A 24,000-nucleotide genomic window follows, 5' to 3' on the forward strand; every position below is an offset into this window, starting at 1 on the left:
GAGAGAGATATGAGAAGTTATCTGCTACATTTGGTTTACCATGACAACAGGTGTTGGTTTGCCATGACAGCAGGTGTTGGTTTGCCATGACAAGAGAGGTGTTGGTGACAGTTGGATGTTAGAAGATGTGGACACTGTCTCCCACAAATCTATATACAGTAGCGGTATGTTACCTTAAATACAGTATGGGCTGGTGGAGTGTGGGTACTGTACTCAGACTAAAGACGGCATTAGTCTCTTTTACTGAGGCTAAAGCTGCTGTTGATTAGTGGCAGAGTGTACTGTATTGTATTACTAACCATAGCCCACCACAGCGATGACTCCAAAGATGATGAGCCACAGGAGAACTCCGGCTGTGAACCGTAGCAGCAGGATAAAAGCCAGGCTGACCACCATGGTTATCACCAGACCTCTAGACATAGACACACACACACACACACACACACACACACACACACACACACACACACACACACACACACCTTTATGTCAGAGTGAAAACCACAGTAAAACACACATATGGCACTCACAGACGCACAGAGACGCAGGTCTTACAGTAAGATCCAGTACCAGGAGCTGGCGTAATCCTCAAATATCTTCATGCCAACCTCCTTGGCATCTAGCAGACTGGTAATGCCACTGTGAGAGAGGAAGAGGGGGAGTGGGATAGACAAATATAGTAGGGTGGGAGAATTGTGGAAAGAAAAAATGGAGATCGAGAGGGAGATGAAGGGAGAAAGAGAGGGAGGGAGGGAGAAAGAGAGAGAGTGAGAACATGTCCACAGAGGGAGAAACATTGACTTATACTGACCTGTGTTGTATAACAGTGACTCACTCATTCACACAGCAGGTCATGACACATTGCAGTTTATGAGGGGGTTGTACAACCATGGGAGACTGCACAGGTTGTAGGCAGGCCTCCCTTATAAATGTCACAAGTCAACATCGGTGTTATCAAAGTGGAAGCAGTGATGCTCTCTATGACTCTGAAGCAGCAGGTTACTACTCTACAGCAGTTACCAATTAATTGTCTGATTAGAACAGGACAAAGAAATGGGTCTGGATTATTAATTATTCCTGAATCTCTTTCTGTCAAAACTACATTTTTTTTTTATTTAACTAGGCAAGTCAGTTAAGAACAAATTCTTATTTTCAATGACGGCCTAGGAACAGTGGGTTAACTGCCTTGATCAGGGGCAGAATGACAGATTTGTACATTGTCAGCTTGGGGGTTTGAACTTGCAACCTTCCGGTTACTAGTCCAACACTCTAACCACTAGGCAAGCAGGGTATGGTACTGGTTCAATGTACAAGCTGGAGAAAGAGGTGATAGCAAAAACCACCTAGAATACTTTGATCAGAAATCCACTGTAACTACAGAGATTCTGTAAAATCATGCAAATATCTGGCTTTGTGATTCCTCATTATTGCATTGGTAAACTGGCAATGTTAACACAAGTTATATTGTTCATAATTTGAATTGTAGATATCTGAACTAAAATGTTCCCCGATGCTTTTGCTCACTAGACTTTCAGCCTCTACATGACTGGTGGACAACAGTAGCATGAGACTAGAACCAACCTTCCACTGAAACTGTGTAGGATGCCTCCGGAGTCAAGCACTAATCTGTTTTATGAGGACAGCTACCTCATGTCAGGAGCAAAACTCACTCTAGGCGTTCATTTAATCTGGGCCATCGTACTTCTATAAAAATCACTATAGTAGCACAAAATACAATTTACTTACATAATTTTGTTGTTATGAAAAAAAGAGTCTCTGATCTCCATCAGTACTAATGAAACAATTTGTTAACTTGTATTTAACCAGGGAAAAACACATCGAGACCTAGGTCTCATTTGCAAAGGTGCCCTGGGAACGATACAACAAATAAAATTAGACCATTTAAAACACAAAATTAAATAAATAGAAAATATATACACAATCAAACAAAACAAACACCTTTATCACTATAAAAATCCCTAACCTTTCTCCTAAACTGACCCAGAGACAACAACACATCCAAACATTACTTCGAGATTATTCCACATGATAGGGACCTGGTAGGAAAAGGCAGATTCACCCAACTCTGTGGATACACGTGGAGTGCTGTGCTAATGTGCCTAATGCACTCCACAGACCAGAATTTAACAGATGGAGTTCAGCCAAACCTCCAGTCGAAAGCAAAATAATAGATGCTATGTTGAAGTGGTTGGTTGTAGGAAGTGTAATTGGCCTGAAATGCTCTGTCCTTGGACAGCTTGTTGAAGCGCTTGACATTCAGGGGGAAATATGGGAAAGGCACTGGGGTGGACAAATCACGTGTAAGGGTGAGATGAGCCCAGCCATGCCTGAGGGGTTCAACACCAGGCAAAAAGCTGCGAGATTACAAAAACGGCCCTTTATAATTGCTGTAAAAAAATAAAAATGTATGGGAAATGAAGGAGCTGTCACCCTAACAGTGGTTGAGGTCATACAAAGTTCACCATTTGGGTGAGATGAAAGATAGCATTACATCTGTCATAACAAAAACATTACACCAGTCAAAACAATGAGGATGACAGACGACTAGTCAACAATAAGGACATCAATCTGATCTCCTACAAATCAGCCGGGCTAGACAATCTGGACCCTCTCTTACTAAAATGTTCTGCCGAAATTGTTGCAACCCCTATTACTAGCCTGTTCAACCAATCTTTCGTATCGTCTGAGATTCCCAAAGATTGGAACGCTGCCGCGGTCCTCCCCCTCTTCAAAGGGGGAGACACTCCAGACCCAAACTGCTATAGACCTGTATCTATCCTACCCTGCCTTTCTAAGGTCTTTGAAAGCCAAGTTAACAAACAGATTACCCACCATTTCGAATGCCACCATACCTTCTGCGCTATGCAATCTGGTTTCAGAGCTGGTCATGGGTGCACCTCAGCCACGCTAAAGGTCCTAAACGATATCATAACCGCCATCGCTAAGAGACATTACTGTGCAGCCGTATTCATCGACCTGACCAAGGCTTTTGACTCTGTCAAACACCACATACTTATCGGCAGACTCAACAGCCTTGGTTTCTCAAATGATTGACCTTCTTTGGACACTGTGTTAACTAACCTTCAGATGAGCTTCAATGCCATACAACTCTCCTTCCGTGGCCTCCAACTGCTCTTAAATGCAAGTAAAACTAAATTATGCTATTCAATCGATCGCTGCCCGCACATGCCCGCCCGTACAGCATCACTACTCTGGACGGTTCTGACTTAGAATATGTGGACAACTACAAATACCTAGGTGTCTGGTTAGACTGTAAACTCTCCTTCCAGACTCACATTAAGCATCTCCAATCCAAAATTAAATCTAGAATCGGCTTCCTATTTCGCAACAAAGCATCCTTCACTCATGCTGCCAAACATACCCTCGTTAAACTGACCATCCACCGATCCTCGATCGGTCATTCACCAAAGCCCCATATACTACCCACCACTGCGACCTGTATGTTCGTTGGCTGGACCTCGCTTCATACTCTACTCATCTAAAAGTCTCTGCTAGGTAAAGCCCCACCTTATCTCAGCTCACTGGTCACCATAGCAGCACCCACCCGTATCACGTGCTCCAGCAGGTATATATTTCTGGTCACCGCCAAAGCCAATTCTTCCTTTGGCCGCCTTTCCTTCCAGTTCTCTGCTGCCACTGACTGGAACAAACTGCAAAAATCACTGAAGCTGGAGACTCATATCTCCCTCACTAGCTTTAAGCACCAGCTGTCAGAGCAGCTCACAGATCACTGCACCTAGACCATCTGTAAATAGCCCATCCAACTACCTCATCCCCATGCTGTATTTATCTTGCTCCTTTGTGGCCCCGTACCTCTACTTGGACATTCATCTTCTGCACATGATTTATTTTGCTCCTTCGCACCCCATTATTTTTATTTCTACTTTGCACATTCTTCCACTGCAAATCTACCATTCCAGTGTTTAATTGCTATATTGTAATTACCTTGCCACTATGGCCTATTTATTGCCTTTCCTCCCTTATTCTACCTCATTTGCTGACATTGTATAAATACTTTTTCTACTGTATTATTGACTGTATGTTTGTTTATTCCATGTGTAACTCTGTGTTGTTGTATGTGTCGAACTGCTTTGCTTTATCTTGGCCAGGTCACAGTTGTACATGAGAACTTGTTCTCAACTAGCCTACCTGGTTAAATAAAGAAGAAATATATATTTTTAAATAGAGCAGTCATAACATCAAGGCACAAGTACAGCAGACAAAGTGAGTGCCACTGAGTCTGGTGGCTTGAGGCTCAGAGTTAAATCTTTCTGGTTCAGAGACTGAGGGAAGGATAGGTTAGAGGACATCATCTCTGCTCTGTCAGAAGCAAAGAACACACTGTCAGAAACGGTCTTCAAAACAGTTTCAACTCATGACAAGGACATCAGAATACCACCTTCATTTTCAGCTACGAAACTCAATTTTTGTGTTCAGGTTGACTTTCATAGACTGAGGTAGGCCTAAGAGCTATATATAACTTGTGGTAATTACTGTGGTAATAACTCTAATTACTACACAAATCTGAGGGTGCTCTTTTCCAGTTTTACTAAATTAAATCTTTGCAAACATTATGATAAAAAAAGAAGTAACACATTGACGAAGGAACACGATGATGAAGGAACACGATGACGAAGGAACACGTTGACGAAGGAACACCGTGACGAAGGAACACGTTGACGAAGGAACACGTTGATGAAGGAACACGATGACGAAGGAACACGATGATGAAGGAACACGATGACGAAGGAACACGTTGACGAAGGAACACGTTGACGAAGGAACACGTTGACGAAGGAACACGTTGACGAAGGAACACGATGACAAAGGAACACGATGACGAAGGAACACCGTGACGAAGGAACACATTTACGAAGGAACACGTTTACGAAGGAACACGTTGACGAAGGAACACGTTGACGAAGGAACACGTTGACGAAGGAACACGTTGACGAAGGAACACATTGACGAAGGAACACCGTGACGAAGGAACACGTTGACGAAAGTCGCCGGTCTTCTAGCCATCGCCGATCCACTTTTAATTTTCCATTGGTTTTGTTTTTGTTTCCTACACACCTGGTTTTCATTTCCCAATTACTGGTAATGTATTTAACCCTCTGTTTCCCCCCATGTCTTTATGTGTGATTGTTTATTGTTCATGTCGGTACGTTTCCGGCTGGTTTTGTCCGGGTGCTGGTTTCACCCGTGTTTTGTGGCAACCGTTAATGTTCGCACTTTGGTACTGTTACTTGCGTTGTTCACTCATCTCTGCTCTCCTGCGCCTGACTTCATGCACCAGCTACACCCACCGCCTGACACCGTCTGGTCTTGGTCAGAACCCATGCTGCAGCATTCCGTATGTTTTGCAGTTGACCAAGGGCTTTCTTGTATAAACCAGACAGGAGAGCATTACAGTAGTCAAGTGTGCTTGTAATAAATGCATGGATGAGTCTCTCTTTATCAGCCGGAGAGAGAAACGGCCGCACCTTGGCAATGTTCCTCGGGTGGCAAAAAGCTATTTTAATCACGTTCTACTGTGTGATTCTAAATTTAGATCAGTATCTAAAATAACACCTAGGTTTTTTACCTGGTGTTTTATCTTTATTTCCCAAGGTGCTTTGGCTCCAACAATAAGAACGTTGGTCTTGTCTTGATTTAGCTGGTGGAAGTTGTGAGACATATCACGTATTTAAATCACTAATACAATATAATAATTTATACATGGAGCTAAAATCCTCTGATGACACAGAAATGCAAAATGGTGTATCGTCTGAGTAGCAGTGCTTTCTGATAACGCAGCCAAGGGGTTACTGAACAGTATTTTTCCCTGAGTTATGTTCACCTATGATGACAAAAAACTCTCGACAGGTTAAATAGGTCCTAAACCAATTTAGAACTGGACCGGAGAGGCCAACCCACCTCTCCAGTCTGTGAAGGACATCATGGTCAACAGTGTCAAATGCAGCACTTAAATCTAAGAGTAGAGAGAGCTGTTTGGCATCTGTATTGGCTCTAAGATAATTTACTACTTGAACTAAGGCTGTCTCTGTGCTGTGGTGGGCACAAAACCCAGATTGGAATTTTTCAAAAATACAGTTGGCATATAAAAAAAATATTTAGCTGTTTGAACACAAATTTCTCCAGAATTTTGCTTAAGAATGTAAGGTTGGAAATTGGCCAAAAATTGCTAAGAGCTGCTGAATCTAGATGACTTTTCTTCAGAAGGGGTTCCACCATAGCTGTTTTTAGTGCAGTGGGGGAAATGCCTGTGAACAAGGAGTGATAACTAAAGGCTGCCTCTTCTTCAGATATGCAATTAAAATTAAAATTAAAATTAAAAACTGTTTTGAAGAAGATGTTGGGAATAGGATCAAGAAGGCATGTAGAAGGCTTAAGTTGTGAGATCACTTTTTGAGATCACTTTCCTGAGCATGTCTGTGTCAACCAGGGAAAATTACTCCATATTGCCTTTACAATGGTCGTCTAGGGCACATATCAAGCTTCTCATCAGATCTTGCTTGACTGATAACCAGCCTAACGTTGGTTTTCTTCTCTCTAAAATATGCCGCAAACTCATCACATTTAGATGTGGAGGCAAACTCAAATACTGTAGGTGGGCGGGGGTAGGATTACAGGCCATTAATGGTCGAAAAGAGCACGGTCAAATTATTCTGATTAATAGTGATCAAGTAAAAAAAAATGGGCGTCTGGCATTTCTAATTGCCCTTTTATATATGCCTCATACAGTGCATTCGGAAAGTATTCAGACCCTTTGACTTTTTCCACATTGTGTTACGTTACAGCCTTATTCTAAAACAGATATGTTTTATCCTCATCAATCTACACACTATATCCCATAATGTAAAAGTGAAAACAGGTTTTCAGAAATTTTTGCAAATTTATATAAAAAAAAATCTAAATTAAATACCTTATTTACAAGTACAAGTATTCAAACCCTTTGCTATGAGACTCGAAATTGAGCTCAGGTGCTTCCTGTTTCCACATCCTTGAGATGTTTCCACAACTTGATTGGAGTCCACGTGTTGTAAATTAAATTGATTGGGCGGAAAAGAATGGGAGAAACTCCCCAAATACAGTTGTGCCAAGCTTGTAGCGCCATACCCAAGAAGACTCAAGGCTGTAATCGCTGCCAAAGGTGCTTCAACAAAGTACTGAGTCAACGTGTATGTAAATGTGATATCAGTTAAAAAAAATGTAACATTTGCAAAAAAATCTAAAAACCTGTTTTTGCTTTGTCATTATGGCGTGTGTAGATGGATGAGGGGGAAAAAAAAACTATATAATCACGTATAAGGCTGTAACATAACAAAATGTGGAAAAAGTCAAAGAGTACTGTCACGTTTACTCCCGCTCCCCCTCTCCGGCGCTCGACGTCGCCAGTTGTCTAATCATTATGCAGACCTGCCACCATCGTTACGCGCACCTGCGCCTCATGACACTCCCCTGGACTCCATCACCTTCCTGAATGCACTAAATATGTAATTCATAAATAGAAAGTGTTAATATGTTAATTTTGTTGCAGTATTGGTTTATGAATGACATTGGCTGTAAGTTTGATATAATTTGTATGGTAGGCTATCAGTCTATAAATAGATAACAATAGCTAGGTTTCAATCCAATTGGCGACAGATTTTCATGCGAATATTCTAAAATCCACATATAGAAAATATGCAAATTTTCCCTCCAGTGGTGTGTTTCCAATAAACTACCTCTAGAACATTTCGACTACAACAGACGGACGTTGAGGAGAGCAGGACTTACTTGGCAGCTTTCCTGAGATCGATCACGCTCCTCGTTTTACCTAACCCATCTTTAAAGTCTGTCTTGTTGGCGACAGTTAGCGTCCCGTTCCTGGTGATAAAGTCAGGGAAGCACCTCTGAAGGACTGAAACACACAAAGAAATATATAATGGCTAAGAATAATGTTTCAATGTCATAGACTGTTTAGAAGTATCACTTTCCTTTCCCAACCCCTAACACATAATGCCCCCCTCCCACAGAACCTAAGTCTTAGAATAGACAGTCTGAATCTTAAGTCACCATAATGATAGTGGAGGAACTGTGTGTAGAATCTAGATTCACTTACAAGGTCTGCTTGGCACTATCATAGATGGGCAGTCCTCATCTCTCAAGACATGTGCAACTGACTAAAGGGAGAAAAAAGAGGAAGAAGACGTCAAACAATGTAAATTCAGTGATGTCAAATCCTCAGAGTTGAGTGTTTATACCAACTCATAGGTTAGGATGACTGGTAAGACATCCTATCACCATATCCTATGAGTTTGCCATTATCCAAAAAGACCATGAGGAGAGTGGGCGTGTGGAACAGAACAGAAGACTGTCATACATTACGGACTGGTAGGGAACCCTTCCTGAGTCATTTGTTGTTTTAGCACTCTGGTCTCGGTGCAGACTAAGCGCACACTCTTTTCCTCTCTCTCTTCCTCCCTCTCTCCCCCTTTCAGTCACTCCATCTTAGCCACAGAACTTCTAAATCTCATTATGTTTCCTTTACATAATACATGTAAAGGCCTAGTACTTATAAAGCAATATAGTGTTTTTCCGTATAATTAAATGTACAACAAGATATACTCTAATTGCAGCACCTAAATGACTAACTGATTCTAATAAGATTGCCGTTTTGGAAGAGTCTTGGTCGCTACTGACTTCTAGATGGATAACCATTACAGATGACATCTGTTCAGAACACTCAAGGACTTGATAAGATGACTGGAGGCATCAGGTCTCTGTACCTTTCTAGGATTGTCGAAGCCCGGCTTGCAGAACTGCCTGTAATACTCCCAGTAGCTGTTGTTGTACCTGTAGTTGTACTGCATGTCTAGGTATGTGGCAAATCTGTCTGGGCACTTGGAGACACAGAGCTGAGAAGAGAGAGGTAGAGGCAAACATTCATCAATGCTTAACAACAGAGAACACTGACCTTGTATAATCAAGCAAGAAAAAACGAGCAGGAACAGAACGGCATGATGTGTGCCGCGTAAAGAGGGGCCTCTTACTTGGGTTGTAGGGCACTGGAGGTTAATGAGAACGGCAGGATTGGCACATTGCAATATGTTGAAGTAGAATAATATGGCTTTGTTGCTGTAACCACAGTGAAATGGAGAGAATATTCATTTGTTTTCCAACACACACAATGACAGTTTTATTAGAAAACGCTGAGAACAAATGTTGTATTGAAAATAATGGCAGATTGAGCTGCCTGTCAAACAGAGGCAAGACACAGTGTAAACACACGGGGTGCAGGGAAGCCTGTGGCGGTGGTTAATGCTACTTTAAATTCACTTTTCATACATGCCACGCAAAGCCCTATACAAACTAAAGGGGGGATTACTGTAAAGCAGGGCTCTGCAACCCTGTTCCTGGAGAGTTACCCTCCTACATACTTTCCCTCCATTCCTGTTCCTGGAGAGTTACCCTCCTACAGGCTTTCCCTCCATTCCTGTTCCTGGAGAGCTACCCTCCTACATGCATTCCCTCCATTCCTGGAGAGTTACCCTCCTACAGGTTTTCCCTCCATTCCTGTTCCTGGAGAGCTACCCTCCTACATGCTTTCCCTCCATTCCTGTTCCTGGAGAGTTACCCTCCTACATGCTTTCCCTCCATTCCTGGAGAGCTACCCTCCTACATGCTTTCCCTCCATTCCTGGAGAGTTACCCTCCTACAGGTTTTCCCTCCATTCCTGTTCCTGGAGGGCTACCCTCCTACATGCTTTCCCTCCATTCCTGTTCCTGGAGAGTTACCCTCCTTTACATTTAGCAGACACTCTTTTCCAGAGTGATTTACAGTTGTGAGTACATACATTTTTATACGTATTTTTCTTACGGGTCCCCCATGGGAATTGAACCCACAACCATGGTGTTGCAAGCGCCATGCTCAACTAACTGAGCCACACGGAAGCCACACCCTTGTGCAGGTTTTCGCTCCAACCCCAGTTGTAACTAACCTGATTCACCTTCTCAATCTGCTAATTATTAGAATCCGGTGCGCTAGACTGGTTGAGTGTAAACCTACAGGACCGTAGCTCTCCAGGAACAGGGTTGGAGAGCCTTGCTGAACATAGAAGGGTAGCTTAAAATGACTATGTTTACAGACTAATCCCAGGCTGCTTACAATCTCTTCCAAGTGCAGAATTCTTTTAGAGGATATTCATGTGAAGCCACACTTGTCCTAAGTGCAATGCAATGATATAGTACTATACCTATCCATAGTAACTATATACTATCCATTGTACTGTAGACACAATACATTTTTCTCCAAACACAGAGAGCGGTCTTTCTTTCTACTTACGTGTTGGGGGTCCCCTGCTGTCCACAGAACTGTCCGTGGCTGTCGGTGGGGTAGACCACCTTCCTGGTGTCGCCATGGATCCAGGCTGCAACCAGACAGACGGCCACATCATTAGCCTCATTCACAGACCTGTCATATGTCAATCACTCTGGACATGAATGAGTGATAGGATCTGCCTGACTGTGTATGTATTGGAATATTCTGACAGTCTAATGCACATGCACAAGTTGTCTTGACCTCTGAATGCTCAGCTATGAAAAGCCAACTGACATTTACTCCTGAGGTGCTGACCTGTTACAACCCTATAACCACTGTGATTATTATTTGTCCCCGCTGGTCATCGAGGAACGTTTGAACATCTTGAGAACGATCTGGCCTTAATGACCATGTACTCCTATATTCTCCATCCGGCACAGCCAGGAGAGGACTGACCACCCCTCAGAGCCTGGTTCCTCTCTAGGTTTCTGCCTTTCTTGGGAGTTTTTCCTAGCCACCGTGATTCTACATCTGCATTGTTGCTCTTTGGGATTTTAGGTTTCTGTATAAGCACTTTGTGACAACTGCTGATGTAAAACGGGCTTTATGTGATTGATTTGATTGACTACCATTATCACTTCAGCCCACAGCTACTGTACATCAGTATAAAAACAGGTAAAATGGGATCCAATGTAGACTGCTGTTATGAATCACAATCAGAAGCCAGATACGAATATATTAGTGTGTCAAGCTGAGACTGGCTGTTCAGACATTACAGGACAACCTGAACAAGTATATGTGAGAAACTTAGAGATTACAGTGATTATTATTATTTAACCATGCTGGTCATTTATGAACATTTGAACATCTTGGCCATGTTCTGTTATAATCTCCACCCGGCACAGCCAGAAGAGGACTGGCCACCCCACATAGCCTGGTTCCTCTCTAGGTTTCTTCCTAGGTTTGGGCCTTTCTAGGGAGTTTTTCCTAGCCACTGTGCTTCTACACCTGCATCGCTTTCTGTTTGGCGTTTTAGGCTGGGTTTCTGTACAGCACTTTGTGACATCAGCTGATGTACGAAGGGCTATATAAATACATTTGATTTGATTTGATGCAGAGTGATAATACGAGTGAAAGGCACTAACAAGGCCAAGGTAATCCAATCATTCCAACACTTTCTCCACCAGTCTGCATCTTTTGAGGCTTCAATTCACGATGCAATCCTGTGTTCAATAGTTTTTCTAACCTGTTCAAAACATAAACAGCAAAGAATTACCTAGGAGGACAATAACATATTATTTTCTAGCCTGCCTCACCCAGCTGGGAGGTTGAGAAAGGGAAGTTATGCACGAGGAAGAGCACATGGGAGGAGAAAGAATGAAAAGCTCTTCACGTAATTGCTGACATGCCAGTGTCTATTTGAAGTCACCTCCATTTTCATGGCTCTGGCTCTCTTAAAGTAATTGGGCAACAGACAGTCCTTCCTCTGCCCAGACTCGGACGTGACTACACTGCCAATCGAAGTCTGAGAGGGACTCCACTTTGAGAGAAGACATCAACGTTGATTTCATTTGACTCACTGAGGGTGTGTGTGTGTGTGTGTGTGTGTGTCATACAGACTACATACAGACTTAGGTGTGTGTGTGAGGAGATTCACATGATTGATTCCAATCTACTGAGAGGAACACTGGAGTATGCTGTGTTTAACTGCTCTAATTAAATGCCTTAAAAAGGCATGGAGGCCAGAGGACATCACCCATTTCTCTAGAGAACATGCTCTAACCTCCAATCGGAAGATTAGAAGCACAGATTAGGGAGATGCCATTGAGCAGTGGTTCCCAAACTTCAAACAATCCACCTCCAACTGCGTACCCCCTCTAGCACCAGGGTCAGCGCACTCTCAAATGTTGTTTTCTGCAATCATTGTAAGCCTGCCACACACACACACACACACACACACACACACACACACACACTATACGATACATTTATTAAACATAAGAATGAGTGAGAGTTTTTGTCACAACCCGGCTCGTGACAAAGAGCTCTTATAGGACCAGGGCACAAATAATAATCATTAAGAATTTTTCTCTTTATTTAACCATCTTACATATAAAACCTTATCATTCATTGAAAATTGTGAATAACTCACCACAGGTTAATGAGAAGGGTGTGCTTGAAAGATACACATACTGTAACTCTGCAATGTTGGGTTGTATTGGAGAGAGTCTCAGTCTTAAATCATTTTCCACACACAGTCTGTGCCTGTATTTAGTTTTCATGCTAGTGAGGGCCGAGAATCCACTCTCACATAGGTACGTGGTTGCAAAGGGCATCAGTGTCTTAACAGCGCGATTTACCAAGGCAGGATACTCTGAGCGCAGCCCAATCCAGAAATCTGGCAGTGGCTTCTGATTAAATTACATTTTCACAGAACCGCTTGTTGCAATTTCGATCAGGCTCTCTTGTTAAGATATCGGTAAGCGGACTAGAGGCAGGGCATGAAAGAGATAACGAATCCAGTTGTTTGTGCCATCCGTTTTGGGAAAGTACCTGCGTAATTGCACACCCAACTCACTCAGGTGCTTCGCTATACCATATTTGACATTGTCCGTAAGCGTGATCATTTGCACACAAAAATCATACAATGATGGAAAGCCCTGTGTGTTGTCCTTGTTAATATAGACAGAGAAGAGCTCCAACTTCTTAATCATAGCCTCAATTTTGTCCCGCACATTGAAAATAGTTGTGGAGTGTCCCTGTAATCCTAGATTCAGATCATTCAGGTGAGAAACATCATCACCCAGATAGGCCAGTCGTGTGAGAAACTCGTCATCATGCAAACAGTCAGACAAGTGACTCGGTAGCTCACCATATAAGACGCTTCTAGCCACTTCTTATTATTGGTATCTGTTGCTTTTATACATGTCTTTCTACACGAAAGTCTACTTAATTCTCGCTCAAAAACCTCCCGTGGCTTATTTTTAAAATGTGCATGTTTTGTTTCTAAATGTCTGCGCAAGAGTTGTGAGATAGTACTTTTGCACATATAACATACTGTGCCTGAGGAAAGGCAAACACCCAATATAAGTGAACCCCAAATCAATGTAGTTCTCATTATATTTGTGCCTCTTCAATGGTGCAATGGGGGCAGAAGCTCTTCGGCTGCATCAGATTCACAACTGTCAGTGTCCATGCTAGCTGGACTAACAACAAATGTAGAATTACTGATGCTAGCATTGGATGTGCTCGTGGAAGCAGAACAATTTGTGTCATCAACAGGTGCAGGTGTAGTACTGCTGGTAGTACTGCTGGTAGTAGCAGTAGTACCAGTAGAGCTGGTATGAGTCTCTATGGAAACGCTGGCCTTACTTTTTTTAAACCCTTTATCAATTTTTGAGCAAACGGAATGAGCAGCAGCTACATTTGGCTACATACGGACCGTTAGTGGAATTCCCGCTGGAGAGTAACGGTAATGTGATTGTATGTTAATTATTTGACTAAGCTACCTGTATTTGACATTGTGATGTTATTTTGCTGAACACTAGACGTTTTCTGTTTGGTTTTTTTGGCACTGAAACAAGGCTACTCAGGCTAGAGAAAAAAAACTGTATAGCCCCGTTGGAAAATATAAATGGACCGTTTGAAAATGTTAAAAACAAATATATATTTTACATTTTTAAATGTGAATCCCATTTTTATTTGGCGTACCCCCGAGGGCATTGCAATATCTGCCATAGAGTAACATCAGAAAACAGAAAGTGCCTCACATACAAACATACTGTTGTTACTAACTCCTGCTCATTAAGGAATGGGTCTGTCTCTGGGGAAATTCAGGCGCTCATATTTCTACCTCCCACACACTACACAATCAGAGGCTCTGTTGCTCAATGCAAAAATGGCATCAAATACAACACTAACATCGATATGGCACCACAGTTGGTGGAATATATAGAACACAAAGACTGTCTAGATGAGAGCTAGGCACGCAGAAACTCACTAACAAACATGAACACAGACGAACTCACACACACACACCAACTTTCCTCACACCATCTGCTTAAACCAGTGTTTCCCAACCCTAGTACTCGAGTACCCTCAACAGTACACATTTTCATTGTAGTCCTAGACAAACACAGCTCATTCAACTCATTGAGGGATTGATGATTAGTTGACAAGTTGAATCAGGTGTGCTTGTCCAGGGCTACAATGAAATAGTGTACGGATAGGGGTACTTGAGGACCAGTTTTGGGAAACACTGGCTTACATGCTGACCAGACCGGAGAGTCTGCGATGCCAAGGGCTAAAATAGAACTCCTTTCTATTTCTGCCGCTGGTTATACCCACGTGGGTGATTGAAAGACGAACAGTTTTTCCGGTAGTCGTGGTAATACTATGAAAGTTTAGATGCTGATCACCATATAAGTTCAAAGATGAAAAGTCCTGGAAGGAGGAGAGATGACTAGAAAAGATTCGGTTGGCCGTTTTATGTGTGGATTAATTGTCGGAGTAGAGGACCTTGTGCATTTCAGGTAGAATAACAACTCAATGTTTATATCCCAGGACAAATTAGCTAGCAACAGCAAGCTGCGTGTTGTGATCGCGTTTGGTGTAGGGGGACAAAATACATTTATGCACGTAAGTACACGATGGCGCACGCGCGCAGCCGGTTTGGGTTCCGTCTTAGACCACATCCTTCTTTGAGGTTCAACAGAGGGAAGGGGGATGTGTGTGGGACACTGGGACTTTGTTGTTATGAATCCTCTATGTCTGATGAAATATGCAACAACATGACAACTCACCCACGGTGCCCAGAGCGATGTAGCCGAGGATGACGATGACGAAGATGACACAGCACAACACATCCGTGCAGGCCCTGGGGAGAAGAGAGAGAGATAGAGAAACAGAGAGAGAGACAGAGTGTAATATTTACAGTAAATTTGTATTGTTAATTATCTAGTTCACTTGCTTTGGCAAAGTTAACATATGTATTCCATGCCAACAAAAGCCCTTGTCATGACTGTCCTTGGGGGAGGATCATAGGTGCCCCCCCCCCCTCAATTCAATTCAAGGGGCTTTATTGGCATGGGAAACACATTTTTACATTGCCAAAGCAAGTGAAGTACATAAACAAAAGTGAAATAAACTATCAAAATGAACAGTAAACATTACAATTTCAAATGTCATATTATGTACAGTGGGGCAAAAAAGTATTTAGTCAGCCACCAATTGTGCAAGTTCTCCTACTTAAAAAGATGAGAGGCCTGTAATTTTCATCATAGGTACACTTCAACTATGACAGACAAAATGAGGAAAATCCAGAAAATCACATTGTAGGATTTTTTATGAATTTATTTGCAAATTATGGTGGAAAATAAGTATTTGGTCACCTACAAACAAGCAAGATTTCTGGCTCTCACAGACCTGTAACTTCTTCTTGAAGAGGCTCCTCTGTCCTTCACTCGTTACCTGTATTAATGGCACCAGTTTGAACTTGTTATCAGTATAAACGTTGTACGAGATCTTCAGTTTCTTGGCAATTTCTTGCATGGAATAGCCTTCATTTCCGAGAACAAGAATAGACTGATGAGTTTCAGAATAAAGTTATTTGTTTCTGACCATTTTGAGCCTGTAATCGAACCCACAAATGCTGACGCTCCAGATACTCAACTAGTCTAAAGAAGGACAGTTTTATTGCTTCTTTATTAAGCATCAGACAAGCTCAGTGCATAATGTAGTTGATTTAATTAAAACACATAGGATTAGTCTATATAAGGAAAAAAAACATGTTTAAAATGGTTGGATTTTGGGTCAAATGTTTCATATGAGGTGACAGTACAGAATGTCACCTTTTATTTAACGGTACAGTGCATTCGGAAAGTATTCAGACCCCTTGAATTTTCCTCAATCTACACACAATACCCCATAATGACAAAGCGAATACAGGTTTCTACATTTTTGAAAATGTACTAAAGAATAAAACTGAAATATCACATTTACATAAGTATTCAGACCCTTTACTCAGTACTTTGTTGAAGCATCTTTGGCAGCAATTACAGTTGAGTCTTCTTGGGTATGACGCTACAAGCTTGGCACACCTGTATTTGGGGAATTTCTCCCATTGCTCTCTGCAGATCCTCTCAAGCTCTGTCAGGAGGGATGGGGAGCGTTGTTGCACAGCTATTTTCAGGTCTCTCCAGAGATGCCCAGAGCCCGGATCAAACCCGGATTGAACAAGTCAAGGACATTCAGAGACTTGTCCCAAAACCACTCCTGCATTGTCTTGGCTGTGTGCTTAGGGTCGTTGCCTTGTTGGAAAGTGAACCTTCATCCCATTCTGAGGTCCTGAGCGCTCTGGAGCAGGTTTTAATCAAGGATCTCTCTGTACTTTGCTCCGTTCATCTTTGCCTCGATCCTGACTAGCCTCCCAATCCCTGCTGCTGAAAAACATACCCACAGCATGATGCTGCCACCACCATAGGGATGGTGCCATGTTTCCTCCAGACGTGACACTTGGCATTAAGGCCAAAAAGTTCAGTCCTGGTTTCATCAGACCAAAGAATCTGGTTTATCATGATCTGAGAGTCTTTGGGTGCCTTTTGGCAAAGTCCAAGCGGGCGGTCATGTGGCTTTTACTGAAGAGTGACTTCCGTCTGGCCACTCCACCATAAAGGCCTGATTGGTGGAATGCTGCATACTGTAGATGGTTGTCCTTCTAGAAGTTTCTCTCATCTCCACAGATTAACTCTATAGCTCTTTCAGAGTGACCAAGAAAGGCCCTTCTCCCCAGATGTCTCAGATGCCTCCATCATTCTTAAATAGAAGAAGTTTGGAACAATCAAGACTCTTCCTAAGTTGTGGTACCCTTCCCCAGATCTGTGCCTCAACACAATCCTGTCTAGGAGCTCTATGGACAATTCCTTCAACCTGATGGCTTGGTTTTTGCTCTGACATGCACTGTCAATGGTGTGACCTTATATAGACAGGTGTGTTCCTTTCCAAGTCATATCCAATCAATTGGACTCCAATCCTGTTCTAGAAACATCTCAAGGATGATCAATGGCAACAGGATGCACCGGAACTCAATTTCAAGTATCATAGCAAAGGGTCTGAATACTTAGAAAATTAGGTATCTGTTTTTATTTTTAATAAATTAGCAAAAATGAATAAAACCTCTTTTTACTTTGTCATTATGGGGTATTGTGTGTAGATTGATGAGAGAAAAAAAGTATTTCATCCATTTTAGAAAAAGTCTAACGTAACAAAATCTGGAAAAAGTCAAGGGGTGTGAATACTTTCCGAAGGCACTGTATTTTCATACATACAGTGCCTTCAGAAAGTATTCACACCCCTCGACTTGTTTCACATTTAGTTGTGTTACAGCCTGAATTAAATTGAGATTTTGTGTCACTGGCATACACACACTATCTCATAATGTTAAAGTAGAATTGTTTTGAGAAATGTTTACACATTAAAAATTAAAGCTGAAATACATTGTATTTTTTAAATTTATTTCACCTTTATTTAACCAGGAAGGCAAGTTGAAAACAAGTTCTCATTTACAACTGCGACCTGGCCAAGATTTTTTTTAAAGCAGTGCGACACAAACAACACATGGGATAAACAAACGTACAGTCAGTAATACAATAGAAAGATCTGTATACAGTGTGTGCAAATGAAGTAAGGAGGTAAGGAAATAAATATGCCAATAGTGGCGAAGTAATTACAATTTAGCAATTTACACTGGAGTGATATATGTGCAGATAAGGATGTGCAAGTAGAAGAGTGGCCTAGTTACGAGTTTTTACTTAATTCGGCTGAAAATATATGGCAAGACTTGAAAATTGCTGTCTAGCGAAGACTATAACAACCAATTCAACAGAGCTGGAAGAATTTTAAAAAGAATAATGTGCAAATATTGTACAATCCAGGTGTGCAAAGCTCTTAGAGACTTACCCAGATAGACTCACAACTGTAATTGCTGGCAAAGTTTATTCTAACACTTATTGACTCAGGGGTGAGAATACTTATGTAAATGAGATATTTCTATATTTCCATTTCAATACATTTGCAAGCATTTCTAAAAACATGTTTTCACTTTGTCATTATGGGGTATTGTGTGTAGATGGGTGAGAAACAAAATCAATTTGGGAAACGCACCGTATTAAATAAAGCCATAACAACATGGAACTCCGCCACCCCAGTTAACTCAAGGTAGCAATAAAACCAGATTAAAAAACACCTTACTGCACAAACGGGGACTGTGAAGAGACAGACATTTTATGTGTCTTGTATTGTAATTTTCACTGCATTATGCATTTGACCTAGATACTGTGTGTATGTGCTGATATGTAGGCTGTGTGTGATGTTTTAAATGTATGTATTTCAGTCCTTGACTAATAATGTTCTGTAATATGTATTATGTCATGATTCATGTGGACCCCAGGAAGAATCGCTCCTGCTTTTGCAGCAGCTAAAGGGGATCCTAACGCTGTACCAATACCAATATTTTTTTCTGAATGGCATATTCAGCAAATTGGATGCAGTCCATCACAGTGCCACCGGTTTTGTCACCAAAGCCCCATATACTACCCACCACTGCGACCTGTATGCTCTCGTTGGCTGGCCCTCGCTTCATATTCGTCGCCAAACTCACTGGCTCCAGGTCATCTAGAAGTCTTTGCTAGGTAAAGCCCCACCTTATCTCAACTCACTGGTCACCATAGCAGCACCCACCCGTAGTACGCGCTCCAGCAGGTATATTTCACTGGTCATCTCCAAAGCCATTCCCTCCAGTTCTCTGCTTGCAATGACTAGAACTAATTGCAAAAATCACTGAAGCTGAAGTCTTATATCTCCTTCTCTAACTTTAAGCATCAGCCGTCAGAGCAGATTACAGATCATTGCATCTGTACATAGCCCACCTGTAAATAGCCCACCCAACTACCTCATCCCCATATTGTTTTTTTTATTTTTTTGCTCCTTTGCACCCCAGTATCTCTACTTGCACATTCATCTTCTGCACATCAATCACTCCAGTGTTTAATTGGTAATTTGTAATTATTACGTAACTATGGCCCATTTATTGCCTTACCTCCTTAATCTTACTCCATTTGCACACACTGTATAAAGACTTTTCAATTGTGTTATTGACTGTACTTTTGTTTATCCCATGTGTAACTCTGTGTTGTTTGTGTCGCACTGCTTTGCTCCATCTTGGCCAGGTCGCAGTTGTAAATGAGAACTTGTTCTCAACTGGCCTACCTGATTAAATAAAGGTGAAATAAAAATAAAATGAAAAATTGTGTAAGTACACACACATTATTCACCATTCAGTTCCTATTGGGCAAAATGTAATCCAAAACTAAGTCCGTCAGAGTTACTAGGGCCGTCAGAGTTACTAGGGCCGTCAGAGTTACTAGGGCCGTCAGAGTTACTAGGGCCGTCAGTGTACTCATTGCACTAATTGTTTTTAAATCGTGATTAATCACAATGTCGTAAATCATTCAAAATACACAACCTACACAGCGAAAAACAACAATATGATGTCAAAACAAGTTGACATTGAGAAAGAGTGCTTTATCAAGTTACCTGATTTTGCTTACAGTTACTTTTTACAAAATCAAGACGTCAATATTTTGTAATGCTTCTTGTATAACTAATCTTAAAATCTTACAGCCCAATTAATTCTGAATTTCCTATTAATATCACAGCAAATCCTGCGATTTACTTTTTTTTATTTTTTATTGTTTGAAACCCCGATCCAAAACAAACCGCAAATGCATCAAACTAGATTGTAGTCACAAGCTTGATGTAGTCATTGTGTGCTAGAAATGCACACACGTTTAGGTAACTAAATACGGCTAACTGATTTAGATGGCATTGCACAGTTTACGCTTTGCATCACAAATTATCCTGGAATGTTTTGCAAAGTGCTGTTGCAATTAAGCAGAATGTTTATGGCCCTACATAAATACCGTAGGTAATTGCCACTGCGTTAGCATTCCACTCTAATGAGTTGTTATGTGAAAGTGGAGCTTTTTGGAGTTCAACAATAAAGACGATTGAGATTCCCTCCAGTTACTGGATTTGTCCTTTTTTCAACGATCTAGACAAAATATTCTGTTTTCAAGCCGGTTTCACTTAAAAGTGTAACTAGGGCACTCAAGCAAATTCAATGCCGTCTTGGTAAGCAACTCCAGTGTATATTTCACCTTGTGTTTTAGGTTATTGTCCTGCTGAAAGGTGAATTTTCCCCCCAGTGTCTGTTGAAAACCAGACTAAACCAGGTTTTCCTTAAGGATCCTGCCTGTGCTTAGTTCTAAATGGTTTATTTTTATCATTAAAAACTCTCTAGTCCTTTCCCATGACAAGCATACCCATAACATGGTGCAGCCATCACCATGCTTGAAAATGTGAAGATTGGTACTCAGTGATGTGTTTAGTTAGATTTGCCCCAAATATAATGCTTTCTATTCAGGTCATAAAGTTCATTTCTTTGCCACATTGTTTGCATCTTTACTTTAGTACATTATTGCAAACAGGATGCATGTTTTAGAATATTTGTATTCTGTACAGGCTACCTTCTTTTCACTCTGTCAATAAGGTTAGTAATTCTGAAGTAACTACAATGTTGTTGATCAATCCTCAGTTCTCTCCTATCACAGCCATTAAACTCTGTAATAGTTTTAAAGTCACAATTGGCCTCATGGTGAAATCCCTGAGCGATTTCCTTCCTCTCTGGCATCTGGCAATGGAGTTAGGACGGACACCTGTATTTTGTAGTGACTGTGTGTATTGATACACCATCCAAAATGTAATTAATAACTTCACCATGCTAAAAGGGATATTCAATGTCTGCTTTTTAAAACTGTTTTAGCCATCTACCAATAAATGCCCTTCTTTGCGAGTCATTGGAAAACCTCCCTGGTCTTTGTGGCTGAATCTGTGTTTGGCTGAGGAACCTTACCGATAATTGTATGTGTGAGATACAGAGATGAGGTAGTCATTCAAAAATAATGTTGAACACTGTTACTGCACACAACTTATTATGTGACTTGGAAAGCACATTTTTACCCCTGAACTAATTTAGGGTTGACATAACAAAGGGGTTGGATACTTATTGAATCAAGACATTCCAGCTTTTCATTTTGAAATAATTTGTAAAAATGTCTAAAAATATAATTCCACTTAGACATTATGGGGTATTGTGTGTAGGCAAAATGAAACGACATTTAATCCATTGTAAATGCAGGCTGTAACATAACAAAATGTGAAAAAAGTCAAGGGGTGTGAATACTTTCTGATTTGACTGTAAATGGATGAGATCCAAAAGTACAGTACCTGTAATACACATCTTTCTCACTGCTGAATTAAATGTCTATCACCAATCTCATCTGAATTACATGAAGTCTGGAGACATCATCATTATTCAAGTGTCCAATGATTTCAAGTCTGTATGTAGGCAGCAGCCTCTCTGTGTTAGTGACAGCTGTTTAACAATCTGATGGCCTTGAGATTGAAAAATAGCTTCGGTCTCTCGGTCCCAGCTTTGATGCACCTGTACTGACCTCGCCTTCTGGATGGTAGCGGGGTGAACAGGCAGTGGCTCGGGTGGTTGTTGTCCTTGATTATCTTTTTGGCCTGCCTGTGACATCGGGTGCTGTAAGTGTCCTGGAGGGCAGGTAGTTTGCCCCCGGTGATGCGTTGTGCAGACCGTACCACCCTCTGGAGAGCCCTGCGGTTGTGGGCGGAGCAGTTGTCATACCAGGCGGTGAAGTTTGTGAAGTTTTTAGGTGAAAAGACAAAATTATTCAGCCTCCTGAGGTTGAAGAGGCGCTAATGCGCCTTCTTCATCACACTGTCTGTGTGGTTAGACCATTTCAGTTTGTCCATGACGTGCACGCCGAGGAACATAAAACTTTCCATCATCTCCACTGCTGTCTCGTTGACGTGGAGAGTGGGGTGCTTCCTCTGCTGTTTCCTGAAGTCCACGATCATCTCCTTTGTTTTGTTGACGTTGAGTGAGAGGTTGTTTTCCTGACACCACACTGAGTGCCCTCACCTCCTTCACAGAATATGTATGATTGTAAGGTTTTTCTGAATTCCGCTAAAACAAAATGCAAGGTATTTTCAGACTCTAAACATCCTGAAAACCATGTAATTACTACCTTGGAACGACATGCTATAGAGCAAGTCAAAACAAATATCTGGGAGTTTGGCGGAGGTTTACATACAAATACAAATACAAATTACAAATACATTTAAACTCAATATTTAACAATTCCTGACATTTAATCCTTGTAAGAATTCCCTGTCTTAGGTCAGTTAGGATCACCAATTTATTTTAAGAATGTGAAATGTCAGAATAATAGTAGAGAATTATTTATTTTGTATTTTATTTCTTTCATCACATTCCCAGTGGGTCAGACGTTTAGATACACTCAATTAGTATTTGGTAGCATTGCCTTTAAATTGTTTAACTTGGGTCAAATGTTTCAGGTAGCCTTCCACAAGCTTCCCACAATAAGTTAGTGTAACTGAGTCAGGTTTGTAGGCCTTGCTTGCACAAGCTTTTCCAGTTCTTCCCACAAATGTTCTATAGGATTGAGGTCAGGGCTTTGTGATGGCCACTTCAATACCTTGACTTTGTTGTCCTTAAGCCATTTTAACTCAACTTTGGAAGTATGCTTGGGGTCATTGCCCATTTGGAAGACCCATTTGCGGTCTTCCAAGCTTTAATTTTCTGACAGATGTCTTGAGATGTTGCTTCAATATATCCACATAATTTTCCATCCTCATGATGTCATCTATTTTGTGAAGTGCACCAGTCCCTCCTGCAGCAAAGCACCCCCACAACATGATGCTGCCACCCCCATGCTTCACGGTTGAGATGATGTTCTTCAGCTTGCAAGCCTCCCCCTTTTTCCTCCAAACATAACGATGGTCATTATGGCCAAACAGTTCTATTTTTGGTTTCATCAGACCAGAGGACTTTTCTCCAAAAAGTACAACCTTTGTCCCATGTGCAGTTGCAAACCGTAGTCTGGCTTTTTTATGGCTGTTTTGGAGCAGTGGCTCCTTCCTTGCTGAGCGTCCTTTTAGGTTATGTCGATATAGGACTCGTTTTACTGTGGATATAGACACTTTTGTACCGGTTTCATCGAGCGTCTCCACAAGGGCCTTTGCTGTTGTTCTGGGATTGATTTGCACTTTTCGCACAAAAGTACGTTCAGCTCAAGGAGACAGAACGCATCTCCTTCCTGAGCGTTATGACGGCTGCGTGGTCCCATGGTGTTTATACTTGCATACTATTGTTTGTACCGATGAACGTGGTATCTTCAGGCATTTGGAAATTGCTCCCAAGGATGAACCAGACTTGTGGAGGTCTACAATTATTTTCTGAGGTCTTGGCTGATTTGTTTTGATTTTCCCATGATGACAAGCAAAGAGGGGCACTGAGTTTGAAGGTAGGCCTTGAAATTCATCCACAGGTATACCTCCAATTAACTCAAATTATGTCAATTAGCCTATCAGAAGCTTCTAAAGCCATGATGTCATTTTCTGGAATTGTCCAAGCTGTTTAAAGGCACAGTCAACTTAGTGTATGTAAACTTCTGACCCACTGGAATTGGGAATGCCGTGAATTATAAG

At 41.5% G+C, this 24,000-nt stretch overlaps 1 protein-coding gene across 4 annotated transcripts in view; it reads right to left on the minus strand.

The window, feature by feature from the left end:
• Nucleotides 1–24,000, minus strand: part of LOC110537194 (choline transporter-like protein 5-B) — a 93,221-nt gene that overhangs the window by 16,042 nt on the left and 53,179 nt on the right. For all 4 annotated transcript variants that reach the window (XR_005036075.1, XR_005036077.1, XM_036944236.1 and 1 more), the window contains exons 3-10: nucleotides 15,150–15,223; nucleotides 10,372–10,456; nucleotides 9,081–9,165; nucleotides 8,817–8,945; nucleotides 8,150–8,210; nucleotides 7,825–7,948; nucleotides 556–639; nucleotides 300–412 (exon numbers count right to left, since the gene is read on the minus strand). Coding sequence is in view for 2 of the 4 variants with exons in the window: in XM_036944236.1 (XP_036800131.1) it covers nucleotides 300–412; nucleotides 556–639; nucleotides 7,825–7,948; nucleotides 8,150–8,210; nucleotides 8,817–8,945; nucleotides 9,081–9,165; nucleotides 10,372–10,456; nucleotides 15,150–15,223 (755 nt within the window). In the remaining 2 variants the exon portion in view is untranslated. The remainder of the gene's footprint in view (nucleotides 1–299; nucleotides 413–555; nucleotides 640–7,824; nucleotides 7,949–8,149; nucleotides 8,211–8,816; nucleotides 8,946–9,080; nucleotides 9,166–10,371; nucleotides 10,457–15,149; nucleotides 15,224–24,000) is intronic.

The sequence above is a fragment of the Oncorhynchus mykiss genome, chromosome 1 (genome assembly GCF_013265735.2).
Source record: "Oncorhynchus mykiss isolate Arlee chromosome 1, USDA_OmykA_1.1, whole genome shotgun sequence".
NCBI lineage: Eukaryota > Metazoa > Chordata > Actinopteri > Salmoniformes > Salmonidae > Oncorhynchus > Oncorhynchus mykiss.